Source organism: Ursus arctos, unplaced genomic scaffold (genome assembly GCF_023065955.2).
Source record: "Ursus arctos isolate Adak ecotype North America unplaced genomic scaffold, UrsArc2.0 scaffold_10, whole genome shotgun sequence".
In the NCBI taxonomy this organism is placed as follows: Eukaryota; Metazoa; Chordata; class Mammalia; order Carnivora; family Ursidae; genus Ursus; species Ursus arctos.
Window position 1 is genome coordinate 43,046,597 of NW_026622764.1, and position 14,054 is coordinate 43,060,650.

A 14,054-nucleotide genomic window follows, 5' to 3' on the forward strand; every position below is an offset into this window, starting at 1 on the left:
ATAAGAAAGTAATACCTCAAAAAAAAATGTTTGTGTCACTGACAACAACTGAGAGCTCATAAAAATATAATTCTTTACCATAGATTTAAAAAAAAGGTAGAAAATTGATTAAATTAACTTTTAAATAAATGTAACTGGTAAATAAAATGTAATGCTACATAAAAATGTGGCCAACTAAAATAGGGCACATATTTAAAACATACATTGAACCAAGAAATTTAGTTGCATTTTAGGATAATGACTTGAAATAATTCTAAATTTCAAACAGTCAATACTATTGTACAAGAAGAGATAAGTTCAGTTTTTTTATTAGAAGTCTGATTTCCGTATTATGCCGCAATATGCATATGAAGGTTAAATAGTATGGTTATTTTATTTTATTTTATTATTATTTTTTAAAAGATTTTGTTTATTTATTCGACAGGATAGAGACAGCTAGCGAGAGAGGGAACACAAGCAGGGGGAGTGGGAGAGGAAGAAGCAGGCTCATAGCAGAGGAGCCCGATGTGGGGCTTGATCCCATAACACCGGGATCATGCCCTGAGCCGAAGGCAGACGCCTAACCGCTGTGCCACCCAGGCGCCCCAGTATGGTTATTTTAAATATAAAGAGCTGTCTCTGAACTTATAAACCAAAAACTAAAAACATACTTGTTCTCTCAATCAGGCTACAAAGTTTTTGATTTTTAGTTTCATAAGATAAATTAAGAAAGCTATCACCGCATAAAAATAAGCCCCAAGTGCTGCTCTCCCTTCTAATCCTAGCAGTAAAAATCCTATAAAATGAACCTTGTCTCAACTTAATAAAAAAAGAAAAACACGCTATCAAACAAATATGTTATACAAATACAGATTTTCAGCAACATAAATATATCGTGTCGATACCAGAACACATCCAGCATTATCTATCTAACCCATGTACAAGGCTAAGATAAAATGAATAAGAATTTTTCAGAATGGGCTTTATAAAAAATATATTATCGGAAATATAACTTTTATTATATTTCCTAATTTAAAAAACTAAAAAACATTCTTCATAATCTTGAAATAATTAGATTATAAGTCTCTCTGAGCAATTCATGAAAGAAATATTATCACTACAATATTTAAGAAGAAAGCAAATTCTTGCAAACATATATTTATTAGATTCAAATACAAATTATCAGACTGTTTATGCTCTGTTTCCATTCTGAAGATTTATTACATTGGTAGAAGAAAGAATAGCAACAACATGGATCAGACTATCGGGCATCATGCCTCCTCTCATCTTGACCATGCCTTGCTCCAAAACATGGTAAAATTGGTGTATTTTTAAAAGTATTTTCAAAATAGCCATGATGCAGGGATGCCTGGGTGGCTCACTCAGTTAAGCATCTGCCTTCGTCTGATGCCAGTCAACGGATTCTATCCATTTATCTCCTGATCAGCCAGATATCTTTTTCACACCAAAAAAAAAAAAAAAAAAAAAAAAAAAGCCGTTATGCTATAGCTCTGTTTCCCACCTGTTGTGTTCCCAACTCATCTTCACTGTGAGTTAGCTCTCGAAGAAAACTAAAGAGCAAATGCAAGGCAGATTACCAACAGCTAAATGCTGGTGGCATCATGAAGCAAAGAGAAAGATGCCACAGGCAATATTCTCAGACTCAGCAGGGATAAAGGAGGGAAAGATTGCAGGAGACTTGTGAATACAATTTAATGCTGAGTACAGTCGGGAAGACCCAAGATACCCACCAGCCAAGGTGTTACCTCAATGTAACATTTTGCAGAGAGTGGGTTGAAAAATAGGAAGTAGAACACTTTTAGCTTTTATGAGAGAAGGATCAGGGTTGCTGTGGTTAAAAAAATAAATACCAAGTAGAAATAAAATTAAGTTCTTGCCTGACAGGGGTATTTGGATCAAGGCAGAAGAACAGAATCCAGGAGAGGACAGCTGAGACGGCAGGCCCTACTGAAGTGCACTGACGCCCTTCCCTGCCTGTGCTCTCACCTTTATGTCTCATCCTTCTGTTGACACTTTCATTCTCTCTCCCTCTTGTGTTTCTACTGACAAAGTGGGAAATTACAGCATACATTTGTCTTCTTACTTTTGAATTTCTCTCTCAAAAAAAAAAAAAAAAAAAGCCCCCCCATCCTATCTTAATTAGTTCTAAGTTGCTGCTGCTCAGGTGTGCCTCTTAATTGTTTCAATCTTTGGGTTAACAGCTCTTGAGAAAAGCATCTACACCAACAATTTAATTAAAGAAAAACCCTACAATTATTAAATTTCTGTATTTAATATATTTCCACATAACTCCCATGACCTCTAAATGAATAGTTCAGCACAAAACTAAACACAGTTTGAATACAAATGAAAAACAATTTTTTGCTGATTAAAATTCATCTCCCAATATGAAAGTCATTACCTGTCCAAAAGGCACAAAAGGAGGGGGTCCACCTTCAGTTCCAATATTACTTCTATTGTGTTTTGACAAGCTCTGTGAGAAAAGTGAGTCACAAAACAGAAATTATACCATTTACAATGTACAATGTACCAGGAATCCACTTACTTTAGTAGATTATACAGAGCAGGAAAAAAAGTCTTCTATAAATTATTTCAAACTACATAAAATATTTTATGTAATTAGGCAATAATTAGGCAAAGGTTCTCCCCTCACCTCCCCATACTAAACTACACATTCAAATACAATTTTCAGAAGTAACTACCAACCTGCTCCCATAAAAAGAAAAGTTAGAAAAAAAAAAAAAGACCCTTCTCAACAAGGGGTAAATTCAAGACAACAAACATAAAGAATTTCACTTTAAAACATATTAAAACTATAATCTGACAGACAAATATTACCTAGAAATGATCTTCAAAATAAATTTTTAGACATAAAAACTATTAGCAAACAACATACTTGTTATATTGTGATAAAATAAAAAAATGTATATATTTGATCTTCTTCCCCAGTTCCTGAAACAGAGCTCCTAAAACCCTCAGAATTTCCTGAGTGATAGGGGTGACGGGAACATCTTCTGTTACTCATAATAAGCTTCTTTGAGGACACCTGAGTTTACGATAATGAGGCAAGTATTGATGGGCCCCCAGATAGCTCCAGGATGGGGGGATGGTTGCTAGATTAGAAGGAAGGAGTCTGAGCTAATCACCAATGTCCAGTGGTTTAGTCAATCATGCCTACATAATGAGCCTCCACTGAAACCCTAAACAATGAGGTTCAGAGTTTCCAGGCTGGTGAACATATCCATGTGCTGGGAAGGTAGAACACACCCAATTCTACAGGGACAGAAGCTCCTGTGCTAGGGACTCTTCCACATCTTATACTTCTTCATCTGGCTGTTCATTTGTATCTTTTATAATATCCTCTATTGCAAACCTGTAACAGTAAGTAAAGCGTTTCCCTGAACTCTGTGAGCCATTATAGCAAATTATCAAACCTGAGCAGGGGGTCATGAGAATCCCCAATTTGTAACCACACTGGACAGTAGTGTTGGCAACCTGGGGACCCATTATTTGCAACTGGCAACTGCAGTCGTGGAGCAGTCTTGTGAGATTGAGTCCCTAAGCTATGGGGTCTGTACTAACTCTGAGTAGGGTCAGAATTGAATTAAATTTTAGGACATCCATGTGGTGTCTATAGAGAAGTGGAGAATTGCTTGGTGTGGAAAATACACACATTTGGTGTCAAAGTGTTGTGACTAGCAACAGTTCATAGGGATATTTATAATAAAAGTGATTTCTAATTATTTAAAGAGGTCATATTATTATAGTTTATGATATGGAGGTTACTTTTAATTATAGTAAAATTTCCTTAATAAAGTCATTTTTCAAATCAATTTATACTTTGAAGAAGTATTCAGCCCATTGTTCTCTAAATAAAAATAAGGTTCCAAACCCTACTAATTTTCTCCCTCTCATATGTAAGATTATAGAGAGAAGATTTGTTTTTGAGGTGTTAACATATGTCTGTTAAGCACTAGTTGTCATTTAATACATTTTTTCAACTTTAAAATCTCTTGAGCATCTTTAACAATTATCATTAGAAAATGTTATGTTTAAAATATGCTGTTAAATAGTGGGTGGAAAGAAGTTTTAAAAAAATCATCATGTGCACTTTTCAAACATTTTCTAGAGTTCCCAAATTATGTAAAGAATACTATGCATTTTAGGTAATTTATATAAAGAATACTAAGACTAGGGGCACCTGGGTGGCTCAGTTGGTTAAGCGTCTAACTCTTGATTTCAGCAGGTCATGATCTCAGGGTCATGAGATGGAGCTCCACATCAGGCTCCGTGCTCAGTGGGGAGTCTGCTTGAGTTTCTCTCCCTCTGCCACTCCCCCCATTCACACTCATGGAGCGAGTGCTCTCTCTCTCTCTCTCTCTCTCATAAATAAGTCTTAAAAAAAGAATGTTAAGACCAAAGGCAGTAATACTGTTTAGTTGATTAAGCAAAAGTAATTTAAACTGTATAGGAATGTCATATTTCTTTACAAGCTATTCTTGAGATTTTAACCTATTAAAAAAATAAAACCAGCAGGGGTGCCTGGGTGGCTCAGATGGTTAGGCATCTGCCTTTGGCTCAGGTCATGATCTCCAAGTCCTGGGATCAGAGCCCCACATCAGGCTCTTGGCTGGCTCATCAGGGAGCCTGCTTCTCCATCTCCCTCTGCCTCTCCCCCTGCTCATGTGCTCTCTCTGTCTCTCAAATGAATAAATAAAATCTTAAAACAAAACAAAACAAAAAACAGCAAATCCATACAATTATCTAGGGGTCCTTTTCTCAGCTTCAGTTTAGATATAAGAAAAGGATTATTCAAACATCAATCATTTCAATTTATAGTATAACTTCCTCAAAAAGCTCACATAAGCTGCTAATAATACCATCTCTCAATACACATTATACAATTTAAAACACAGGATTTCTACTTCTCATCCTGATGAATGCACAAAAGTCAGACTTCATCTCTATCTATAAACAAGTAGGAATCTGGACAACATGTAAGAAACAACTGTTTAAGACACAGAACAATAAGTAGTGCAGGACTATAATCCCTGAAAGAAAGAGAAAAAAACAAAACAGATGAGCTCTGCATTTCTGCTCAGAAGCATGATGCAGACAGAGAGCATAGACAGTCAAGTTGAGAAAATGAATTTCATGGTTTAGGCTGGTTGAAGCAACTGGAAGTTGTAGGGCGGAGTTTTGTAAAAGAGGGACCTGTAGAGAAAAGAGGCCCCAGAAACCAACATACGAATTCCCTGAAGTCATTGCTGGGAACCAGAATGAGCAAAAAACAACAGCAAGTTGTAAGCTTCCATTTATAATAGCATCAAAAAGAATAAAATACTTGGGGATAAACTAAAGTAAAGAAACCTGTATACTGAAAACTACAAAAAATGCTAAAAGAAATTAAAGATGATACCAATAAATATAAAGATATCTTGTGGTCATGGATTGAAAGAATTAATATTGTTAAGATGTCAATACTACTCAAAGTGGTCTAGAGATTCAATGCAATTCCTATCAAAATCCCAAGAAGTTTTTTTTGCAGATATAGAAAAATTCATCCTACAATTCATATGGAATCTCAAGGGACCCTGAATAGCCGTAACTATCCTAAAAAGGCCTCACACTTCTTAATTATACAACTTACCACAAATTACTATAATCAAAATAGTGTGGTACTGGCATAAAGACAGACATATGGAACAAAAGAATAAAGAACCCAGAAATAAAGCCTTGCTTGCGCATGTGGTCAAATGATTTCTGATGAGGGTGGACAAGACCATTCTTTGGGGAAAGGAAAGATACGGTGCTGGGAAAATGGGTATCCACATGCAAAACAATGAAATTGGACCCTTAGCTTGTATCATATGCAAACATTAATTTAAAATGGATCAAATACCTAAATTAAAACCCATAAAAATCTTATAAGAAAACACAGAAGAAAAATTTCAGTACACTGCATTTAGCAATGATTTCTTAGATATGACACCAAAAGCACAGGCAAAAAAGAAAAAACCATGAAATTAAACTTCACCAAAATTAAAAACTTTTGTGCATCAAAGGACACTATTGACAGAGTGAAAAGGCAACCCACAGAATATGAAAAAATATTTGTAAGTCACACCTCTTGATAAAGAATTGACATCCAGAAAATACCAAGAACTCATATGACAAAAAAACTAAACAACCAGTTAAAAAACGGAAAAAGGACTTAAACAGTTTTCCAAAGAAGATATACAAATGGCCTACGAAAGGCTACTAAGTATCAACTAAGCATTAGGGAAATGAAAATCAAAACCACAATGAGGTTCCACTTCACACCTATTAAGATGATTATTACAAAAAATAAAATAAAGTAAAATAAAAAGGATTGGCAAAGATGTGCAGAAATTAGATTTCTTGTGCATTGCTGGTGGGAATATAAAATGGTGCAATCACTGTTGAAAACAATATGGAAGTTACTCAAAAAATTAAACATAGAATTACCATATGACCCAGCAATTCTACTTCTGGTTATACGCCCAAAAGAACTGAAAGCAGAAACCTGAACAGATACTTGCACAACCATGTTCATAATAGCATTGTTCACAATTAGCCAAAAAGTAGAAACAACCCTAATGTCCATCAACGGATGAATGACGAAAATGTTACCACACACACAATGACATAGTATTCAGCCTTAAAAAGTCAGGCAATTCTGACACATTTTACAACATGAATGAACCTTGAAAACATTATGCCAGGTGAGATAAACCAGACACTAGAGGACAAATATCATATGATTCCATTTATATGAAGTACCTAAAGTAGATGAGTTCATAAAGACAAAGTAGAATGGTGATTACCAGGGACTAGAAGTGGCTGTAGGGGGATGCGAAGTTATTTCATGGGTATGGAGTTTAAGTTTTGGAAGACAAAAATTCTAGAGATGGATGTGATGGTTGTATTAACAATATAAATGTATTTATGCCACTGAATTTTACACTTAAAATGGTTAAAATGTCAAATTTTATGTTATGTATACATTACCATACATACATCCCAAAGGAAAAAAAAACAAACCAGATCTGTCATGGGAACAGGGTAAGAGGCACTAAGATGTTACAGAAACTACATTACTTTGCAAATTACATCTTGTTCAGAACTCTCTAGAATTTGTCTTTATCCAACATACAAAACATTTCGAGGTTTGAGTTTTTCTTCCTCATCACCGATCTATTACCAATTTGTTATAGCTACAACACCTGGACATTTAATTTAACTACTGCCCAATGTCCCCTATTTATTTTACAAAACGGTTAGGGCCCTCTTTCAAAATTAACTCTATGGTTTATGGTTTCTATGTGTGCCACCTGCCAGATGCTTATTAAATAATTGAATTCTCCATGGTTTCTACATCACTATGGTTACCAAATGAAAACAGAAACAACAGCTATAAAACCAAAGAGAACTATAATCATATTAAGATGTTTTTAAACTCTTTTTAATGTAAATTTTTATTGCCTCCTAACAAGAAAAAAAAACACAGCTTTCAGGAAACAAAACGCAACATAATATAATAAAACATTACAAGGACAACTATCAAACTACTAATAATCAGTGTGTGTGTGTGTGTGTGTGTGTGTGTGTGTGTGTGTGTGTTTTAGGGGTGAGGAAGTTTCTAGGAATGTTTTGACTCACTTTACAGTTAGTGAAGCAGTTCTGGCTGGGGTTGGGTAAATAATACAAGGTACTGGTCTGACTTGAGGGCATCTTACCACATTTAAAAAAATCTCTAATAATAAAAAAACAATTTATTAACTTGTGAAAAGCAAGAGCTACATGGAATGGGTGGGATTTCTCTAGGAAATTCAAAGTTCATAAACTTGGCTATTTATGTAAAACTTATCAAGCCACTTCCGAATTACTTACTTTTGTCACATTTTAACTAAACAATGCAGTTATGGAACATTATCTTATAATGCATAATACTGCAGACCTAAATGTAGCACATTAGTATATGTAATGAATACTAAGGAATAAAAAAAAGTGCCTAAATTTCTATTTCTATTTACCTCCCAAACAGAGGCACTTTCAAACTAAGAAAATAGAGAAGAATAATGTATCATAAAATAGCAAAAGCTTCTACTGCTATGCCCCTTGGCTCATTCTAGGTAACAGGCAAGATTTGAGGGTAGCACAAGAACATCAATTTTAGCAAAGAGTAATTAGTTCTATGTGCTTTGTAACTCACTCATTCCACAATCATTAGTTATAATGTTTTTTATATGTAAGGATCCAGGCTCTGGTTTAGAGATACGGGAAGTCTCAGATCTATCACCTACTAGCTCTCTAATCATAAAAGAAGTTATTTATCAGTTCTTTAAGTCCATTTTCTGATCTATATGGACATGGTACTCCCTCATAAGACTGTTAGGAGGATTACATGGTTTACTGATGCAAGAGCCCAGCATAATACTACAGACTGCTCAACAAATATTCATGGAATTGAACAAACGCACAAATAATTCTGACCTCAAAAAGCTTGCAATCTATTAAAGGAGATAAGTAAACATAATTTTAGTGTTAGGTAGAAAGTAATATGCTTCTTGATACAAATAAAAATGTTCCAAGAATTCCATAAGAAGCAACTACTTCACTTGGTAAAAAAGCAAGCATTTGACCAGGGTCTAAAAGCATGGGCCATGAAGGGATCAGGAGAAAGAGAACAAGATGAATGATATAAATGTGGGAAAATTTTTTCCCCCAAAAGTATAACTGAGGAAAGCATAGAGAATCAAAGAAAGAGTAAGTAGTTCCATTTGGTTAGAACAAAATCCATGTAAAATAATTTACAAAGTTAAAAAGGAAAACTGGAACCAGGGCTAGACTGTGAACAGCCTTGAATGCCGAATTAAGGCATTTGACATAAAAGCAGGGTGTGATGTGTTCTGAGTGATGCTGAAGGAAGATAATCTTGAAGAAATATATAAAATAAATTAGAATATGGAGAAAGGATATATGGAGAGACCCGTAAAAAGGCTACTGCAATAGTCCGGGCAAGAGATGCAAAAGACTTAAACTAAAATAATCAAGTTGTGAATATTTTAAAAAATAAGCTAAAAAAAAAAAGACAAACTATAGCAACAACAATGGAACTGGAGAGCAAGGGATCGATTTAAGATCTGACTGCAGTGGATCAAGAGCATTGATTGCTGGAGGCAAACTAGAGACAAAATCATGAGATAACCTAGATGACTAAGAGGATGAAGATATCACTTATAAATGGGGAAAACATCAACTAACATGCCTGGGAAGACAATGAATAAGAATATCTCCATTAATGTGAAATTCTATATATAAAATTTGCTTTCAGTTGTATGTATGTGTGATTGTACATGAGATACAGACATACATTATATTCATATATATTCACAAACGCTAGTTTTTTGCAAAATTATACACAGATACATTACACATAGTTTATAAATGGCATCTTGGGAGTTTTGAAAACTTGTCAGTAAAGAATTACTCTTTAAAATATGTACTAAAATGTAGTGAATACTGAAAATGACACCTGCTCAAGACAAAGAATATTTCTACTTTAACAAAGGTAGATAGTTTTCTATAAAGATCACTGTGTTCCATGTGATTCAACTCTGACATAAAAGACTAGTTTTACTGTTCATTTTGGGAAGATCTCCTTAAAACACAGAATACAATTTAAAAAAAGTACAGTTTTTTTTAAAGTTCAAGCCATTTTTTCTTAGTTTACACTTACTCTCTGTAACTCCCATTTCTCAATAAGGTGTTCTACTTCACCACCAAGAACTGTGGTGTTAGAGTCATTCAAGAGCAGGAATCCATTTTTTATATCCACAATGCCTGAGAGCTTCACTTTAGTTCCAGGTGGTGTATTCAGGCTAAAGCAGAGCAAAAAACAAACAAACAAAAAAGAGTTAAAACACACTGAATCTCCTTCCGCAAACTGGAATTCAGTCCTAAACCTGGCCAAGTTCTTCAAACCACACTCATACAAAAACTTTTTTTTCAAGAGACTGGCTATATAGTGCGAATAGATCACCTACAGGGAAGAGGTCTGAAGACCAGGTCCAAGGCTGTCACTTTTTACCTTACTGACAAATGAACCTCAGTTTCCCCATTAAAAAAAAATGTGGACAATAAAAATCACACCTCACTAATTTGCAGTAAAGATAAACCAAATAAGAGATATGAAAATACTTTCTCATGCTGTGCATGGCATGCCGTACAAATGGAAGATGTGCCATTTTTCCCTCTGAGTTTTGACTATGCATCGCAAAGATACATTATGTGCAAAATTAAATTTCAATACACGAAAAGATATCTGACCAGTAATAATCCTAGAAATTTTACATCTATATGAGTTACCATAATCCATACAAAACAACACTCTTTTTTGTTAACCATCTAAAGATCAAATGAGAGTTATTTACTTTAAAGTTTACTAATCTTAAAAGAACTTGTCTGTGATAGGCTAAATATTATCAGACTTAGGGCAAACAGTACACCATGACCCCTTTTACAAAAGCCAGAGACAAAATGTTTATCCCCCTACCAGCTGCTTGGTAAAAGAAACAGTGGAAGGAACCATTTCATTATTGAGATTTATTATAAAGTAAAAGCACAGATACCGTGTCCTACCCCATCTCTTTGCACATGCAGCAAGGGATAAAGTACTCTAAATAGGAGTAAAGACTATTCTCAAACACTTAGGACAAATTAGAAAATCAGGCTGAAATGGCTTCATCTTGTCCACATTTTTAAAGTTCAGGATATTCACCATGTGCTGATATATATGCAACAGCAAAATCAGTGAAAGCATTGATATCTTTGGTCTATTTTGAAGAAAGATGGTTTGAAAACAATAAACAAGAAGAAATAAAATACACCCATTTTTAAATCCTCAAAGATCTCTTAGACAGTAAGACATTATCTGGTAAACACTATTCTGAGGATCCCTAGCTTTGTCATAACATGTAACTTATAGAACAAATAGTCATAAAGAGCCGTGCCCAACCTAACCCTTAAGGAGAGAACTCTGTGGTAGTGAATAACTAAGGACAGTATTTATCAGGCTTCAGTATCAGCAACAATTGAATACAGTTATACTAAGTGAAGTTTTTCCCAATTTCAGGCAATCAGCAGATCCAGGTTTTCATAACTCCGTATCATCATTTAAGGATTAAAAAAAGTTTCAACTATAGGATGTATTATACTCTTTACTTTAAAGAAACTACTATAATTACTGCATTGTATCATTTACATAAAACTTATTCTTCAAAACCATTTTTAGCCAATAATTTCTTACAAATTGGTGAAATTGGAAAACGCAATGAAAATCTAGAAACATATATTAGCAATAGAAGAAACTACATCAGAACTTAAAAGACTGGATGCAAATTACAGGGATGTTTAAGTTATGATAATATAACTTTAAAACTAAAAGCTAATCTGAAAACAAATGACAAACTAATTTTTGTATAAAATGACTATACCTTTCTCAAATTCTCCCTAATAGGTTAAGAGGAAAAAGTCATCAAATTATTTGAAGATGTACTTAAAATTTCATCAGGATAATTGATAAAAAGTCCCACTCACCAGATAAAATGATAGTTCTATTCCCACAAAAGGATAAATAGGCATTAAAATTTTAACATAATTTTTAATACATCATATCTTCAGGGCCCTAACTAACCCTTATTCAGAAAGCATATTTTGGTTTAATTACTATTTTTATTGGCACCCCAAAGTGCCTCTACTCTCTCTTCAGTGCAATTTTTAAAAACCTAGTTACCTACGCCAGTTAGAATGGCAAAAATTGACAAGGCAAGAAACAACAATTGTTGGAGAGGATGTGGAGAAAGGGGATCCCTCCTACATTGTTGGTGGGAATGCAAGTTGGTACAGCCACTCTGGAAAACAGTGTGGAGGTCCCTTAAAAAGTTAAAAATTGAGCTACCCTATGATCCAGCCATTGCACTACTGGGTATTTACCCCAAAGATACAGACGTAGTAAAGAGAAGGGCCATATGCACCCCAATGTGCATAGCAGCATTGTCCACAATAGCTAAATCGTGGAAGGAGCCGAGATGCCGTTCAACAGATGACTGGATTAAGAAGATGTGGTCCATATATACAATGGAATATTACTCAGCCATCAAAAGAACGATTTCTCAACATTTGCTGCAACATGGACGGCACTGGAGGAGATAATGCTAAGTGAAATAAGTCAAGCAGAGAAAGATAATTATCATATGGTTTCACTCATTTATGGAACATAAGAAGTAGGAAGATCAGTAGGAGAAGAAAGGGAAAAAGAAAGGGGGGTAAATGGAAGGGGGAATGAAACATGAAAGACTATGGACTCTGGGAAACAAACTGAGGGCTTCAGAGGGGAGGGGGGTGGGGGAATGGGACAGGCTGGTGATGGGTAGTAAGGAGGGCACGTATTGCATGGTGCACTGGGTGTTATATGCAAGTAATGAATCATGGAACTTTACATCAAAAACTAGGGATGTACTGTATGGTGACTAACATAATATAATAAAAAATATTATTTAAAAAAAAGCTATAACAAGACAAATAAACACAAAAACAGCGAGAAGTGGGTGTTTAAAAGTTGAAGCCAATCAGGAAGTAGGACAGAAGAGTTGAAAAAAGCACCCCAGAGAAATGCAATGTCCACTGAAGGCAACACAGTCCATACCGGCTCCTGGCATATCCTCTCTAGCGAGTTATTCTCCTTTGCTTCTAAGATAACCACTAACCAGTACAACTTTGATAAAAGTCTCCCAAATGTTCACATGTAAGAACAGTTCTGTAGGCTGTTGCTTTTACAGCAACAAAAGTAGACATGCTACTTCAATGACGAGCCAATGAGCAAGTGGTAGTATTTTTTTTTTCAATTGTCAAATTGCAATAAATTCAACAAAAGAAGACAGTTAACAACATAAGGGACCCTCCTCTCTGGACGATCTTGTGTTTTCATTTAGCTCAGAGAAATACACAGCAGTAAAATCAGAGAAGCGGCCATTACATGACAAGTCTTTCTGAGTCATTTGTGAACTCCTCTGTAGTGGGTTTAATTGAATTTGTCAAAGGAGGAGAGGCTGTCTTTCTCCATAAAGGTAGGAACCCTCCCACTCTTCAAAAAGACAACAGGGGCACCTGGGTGGCTCAGTAGGTTAAGTGTCCAGCTCCTGATCTCAGCTCAGGTCTTGATCTCAGGATTGTGAGTTCAAGCCCTACACTGGGATCCATGCTAAGCGTGGAGCCTACTTAAAAAAAAAAAAAAGACAACAAAACACAAAATCAACAAAACCTGCTTTGTATATAAAAATCAGTATTTTAGACAAACATATATCTTCTAAGGAAGGAAGTGCCTTTACCAGAGACAGATACAGGTTGAAGGAAGAACAAAAAAGAAGGGAAATTATTGAGCATGGCTTGGAGGGCTCAACCTATCACATTTCTTCCCATATACCACCATCCCAAATTGCCTAAACTCTTCCAAATGAACTTTTCACTCATTTGTTTTCAGGACAAAATGTCCCTGCACGTGCTATTCCTCCCTCTCACCATTCTCGAAATACCTATTCATATTTTAAGTCTTATTTCTGGCTCCCCCAATAGCGTCAATTTTTTAGATTCCTAATCCTTTTTTTTCTATTTTTTTAAAAAAGATTTTATTTATTTATTTGTCCAAGAAAGAGAGAGAGCGACAGGGAGAGAGCAGCAGGCAGAGGGAGAAGCAGGCTCCCCGCTGAGCAAGGAGTCTAATACGGGATTCGATCCCAGGACCCTGGGATCATGACCTGAGCTGAAGGCAGACACTTAACTGACTGAGCCACCCAGGCATCCTGACTCCTAATCCTTTTAGTTGACATATTTATTATAACTTTTTTTTTAAAGATTTTTATTTATTTATTTGACAGAGAGAGAGAGACAGCCAGCGAGAGAGGGAACACAAACAGGGGGAGTGGGAGAGGAACAAGCAGGCTCCCAGCAAAGCAGGGAGCCCGATGAGGGGC

The 14,054-nt window shown here is 35.4% G+C and overlaps 1 protein-coding gene across 9 annotated transcripts in view; it reads right to left on the reverse strand.

The window, feature by feature from the left end:
- TDRD3 (tudor domain containing 3) overlaps nt 1–14,054 on the reverse strand; it is a 164,176-nt gene that overhangs the window by 68,161 nt on the left and 81,961 nt on the right. For all 9 annotated transcript variants that reach the window (XM_048215525.2, XM_026493380.4, XM_048215529.2 and 6 more), the window contains 2 exons: nt 9,764–9,905; nt 2,402–2,473 (listed from right to left, as the gene is read on the reverse strand). In XM_048215525.2, coding sequence (XP_048071482.1) covers nt 2,402–2,473; nt 9,764–9,905 — 214 coding nt within the window. The remainder of the gene's footprint in view (nt 1–2,401; nt 2,474–9,763; nt 9,906–14,054) is intronic.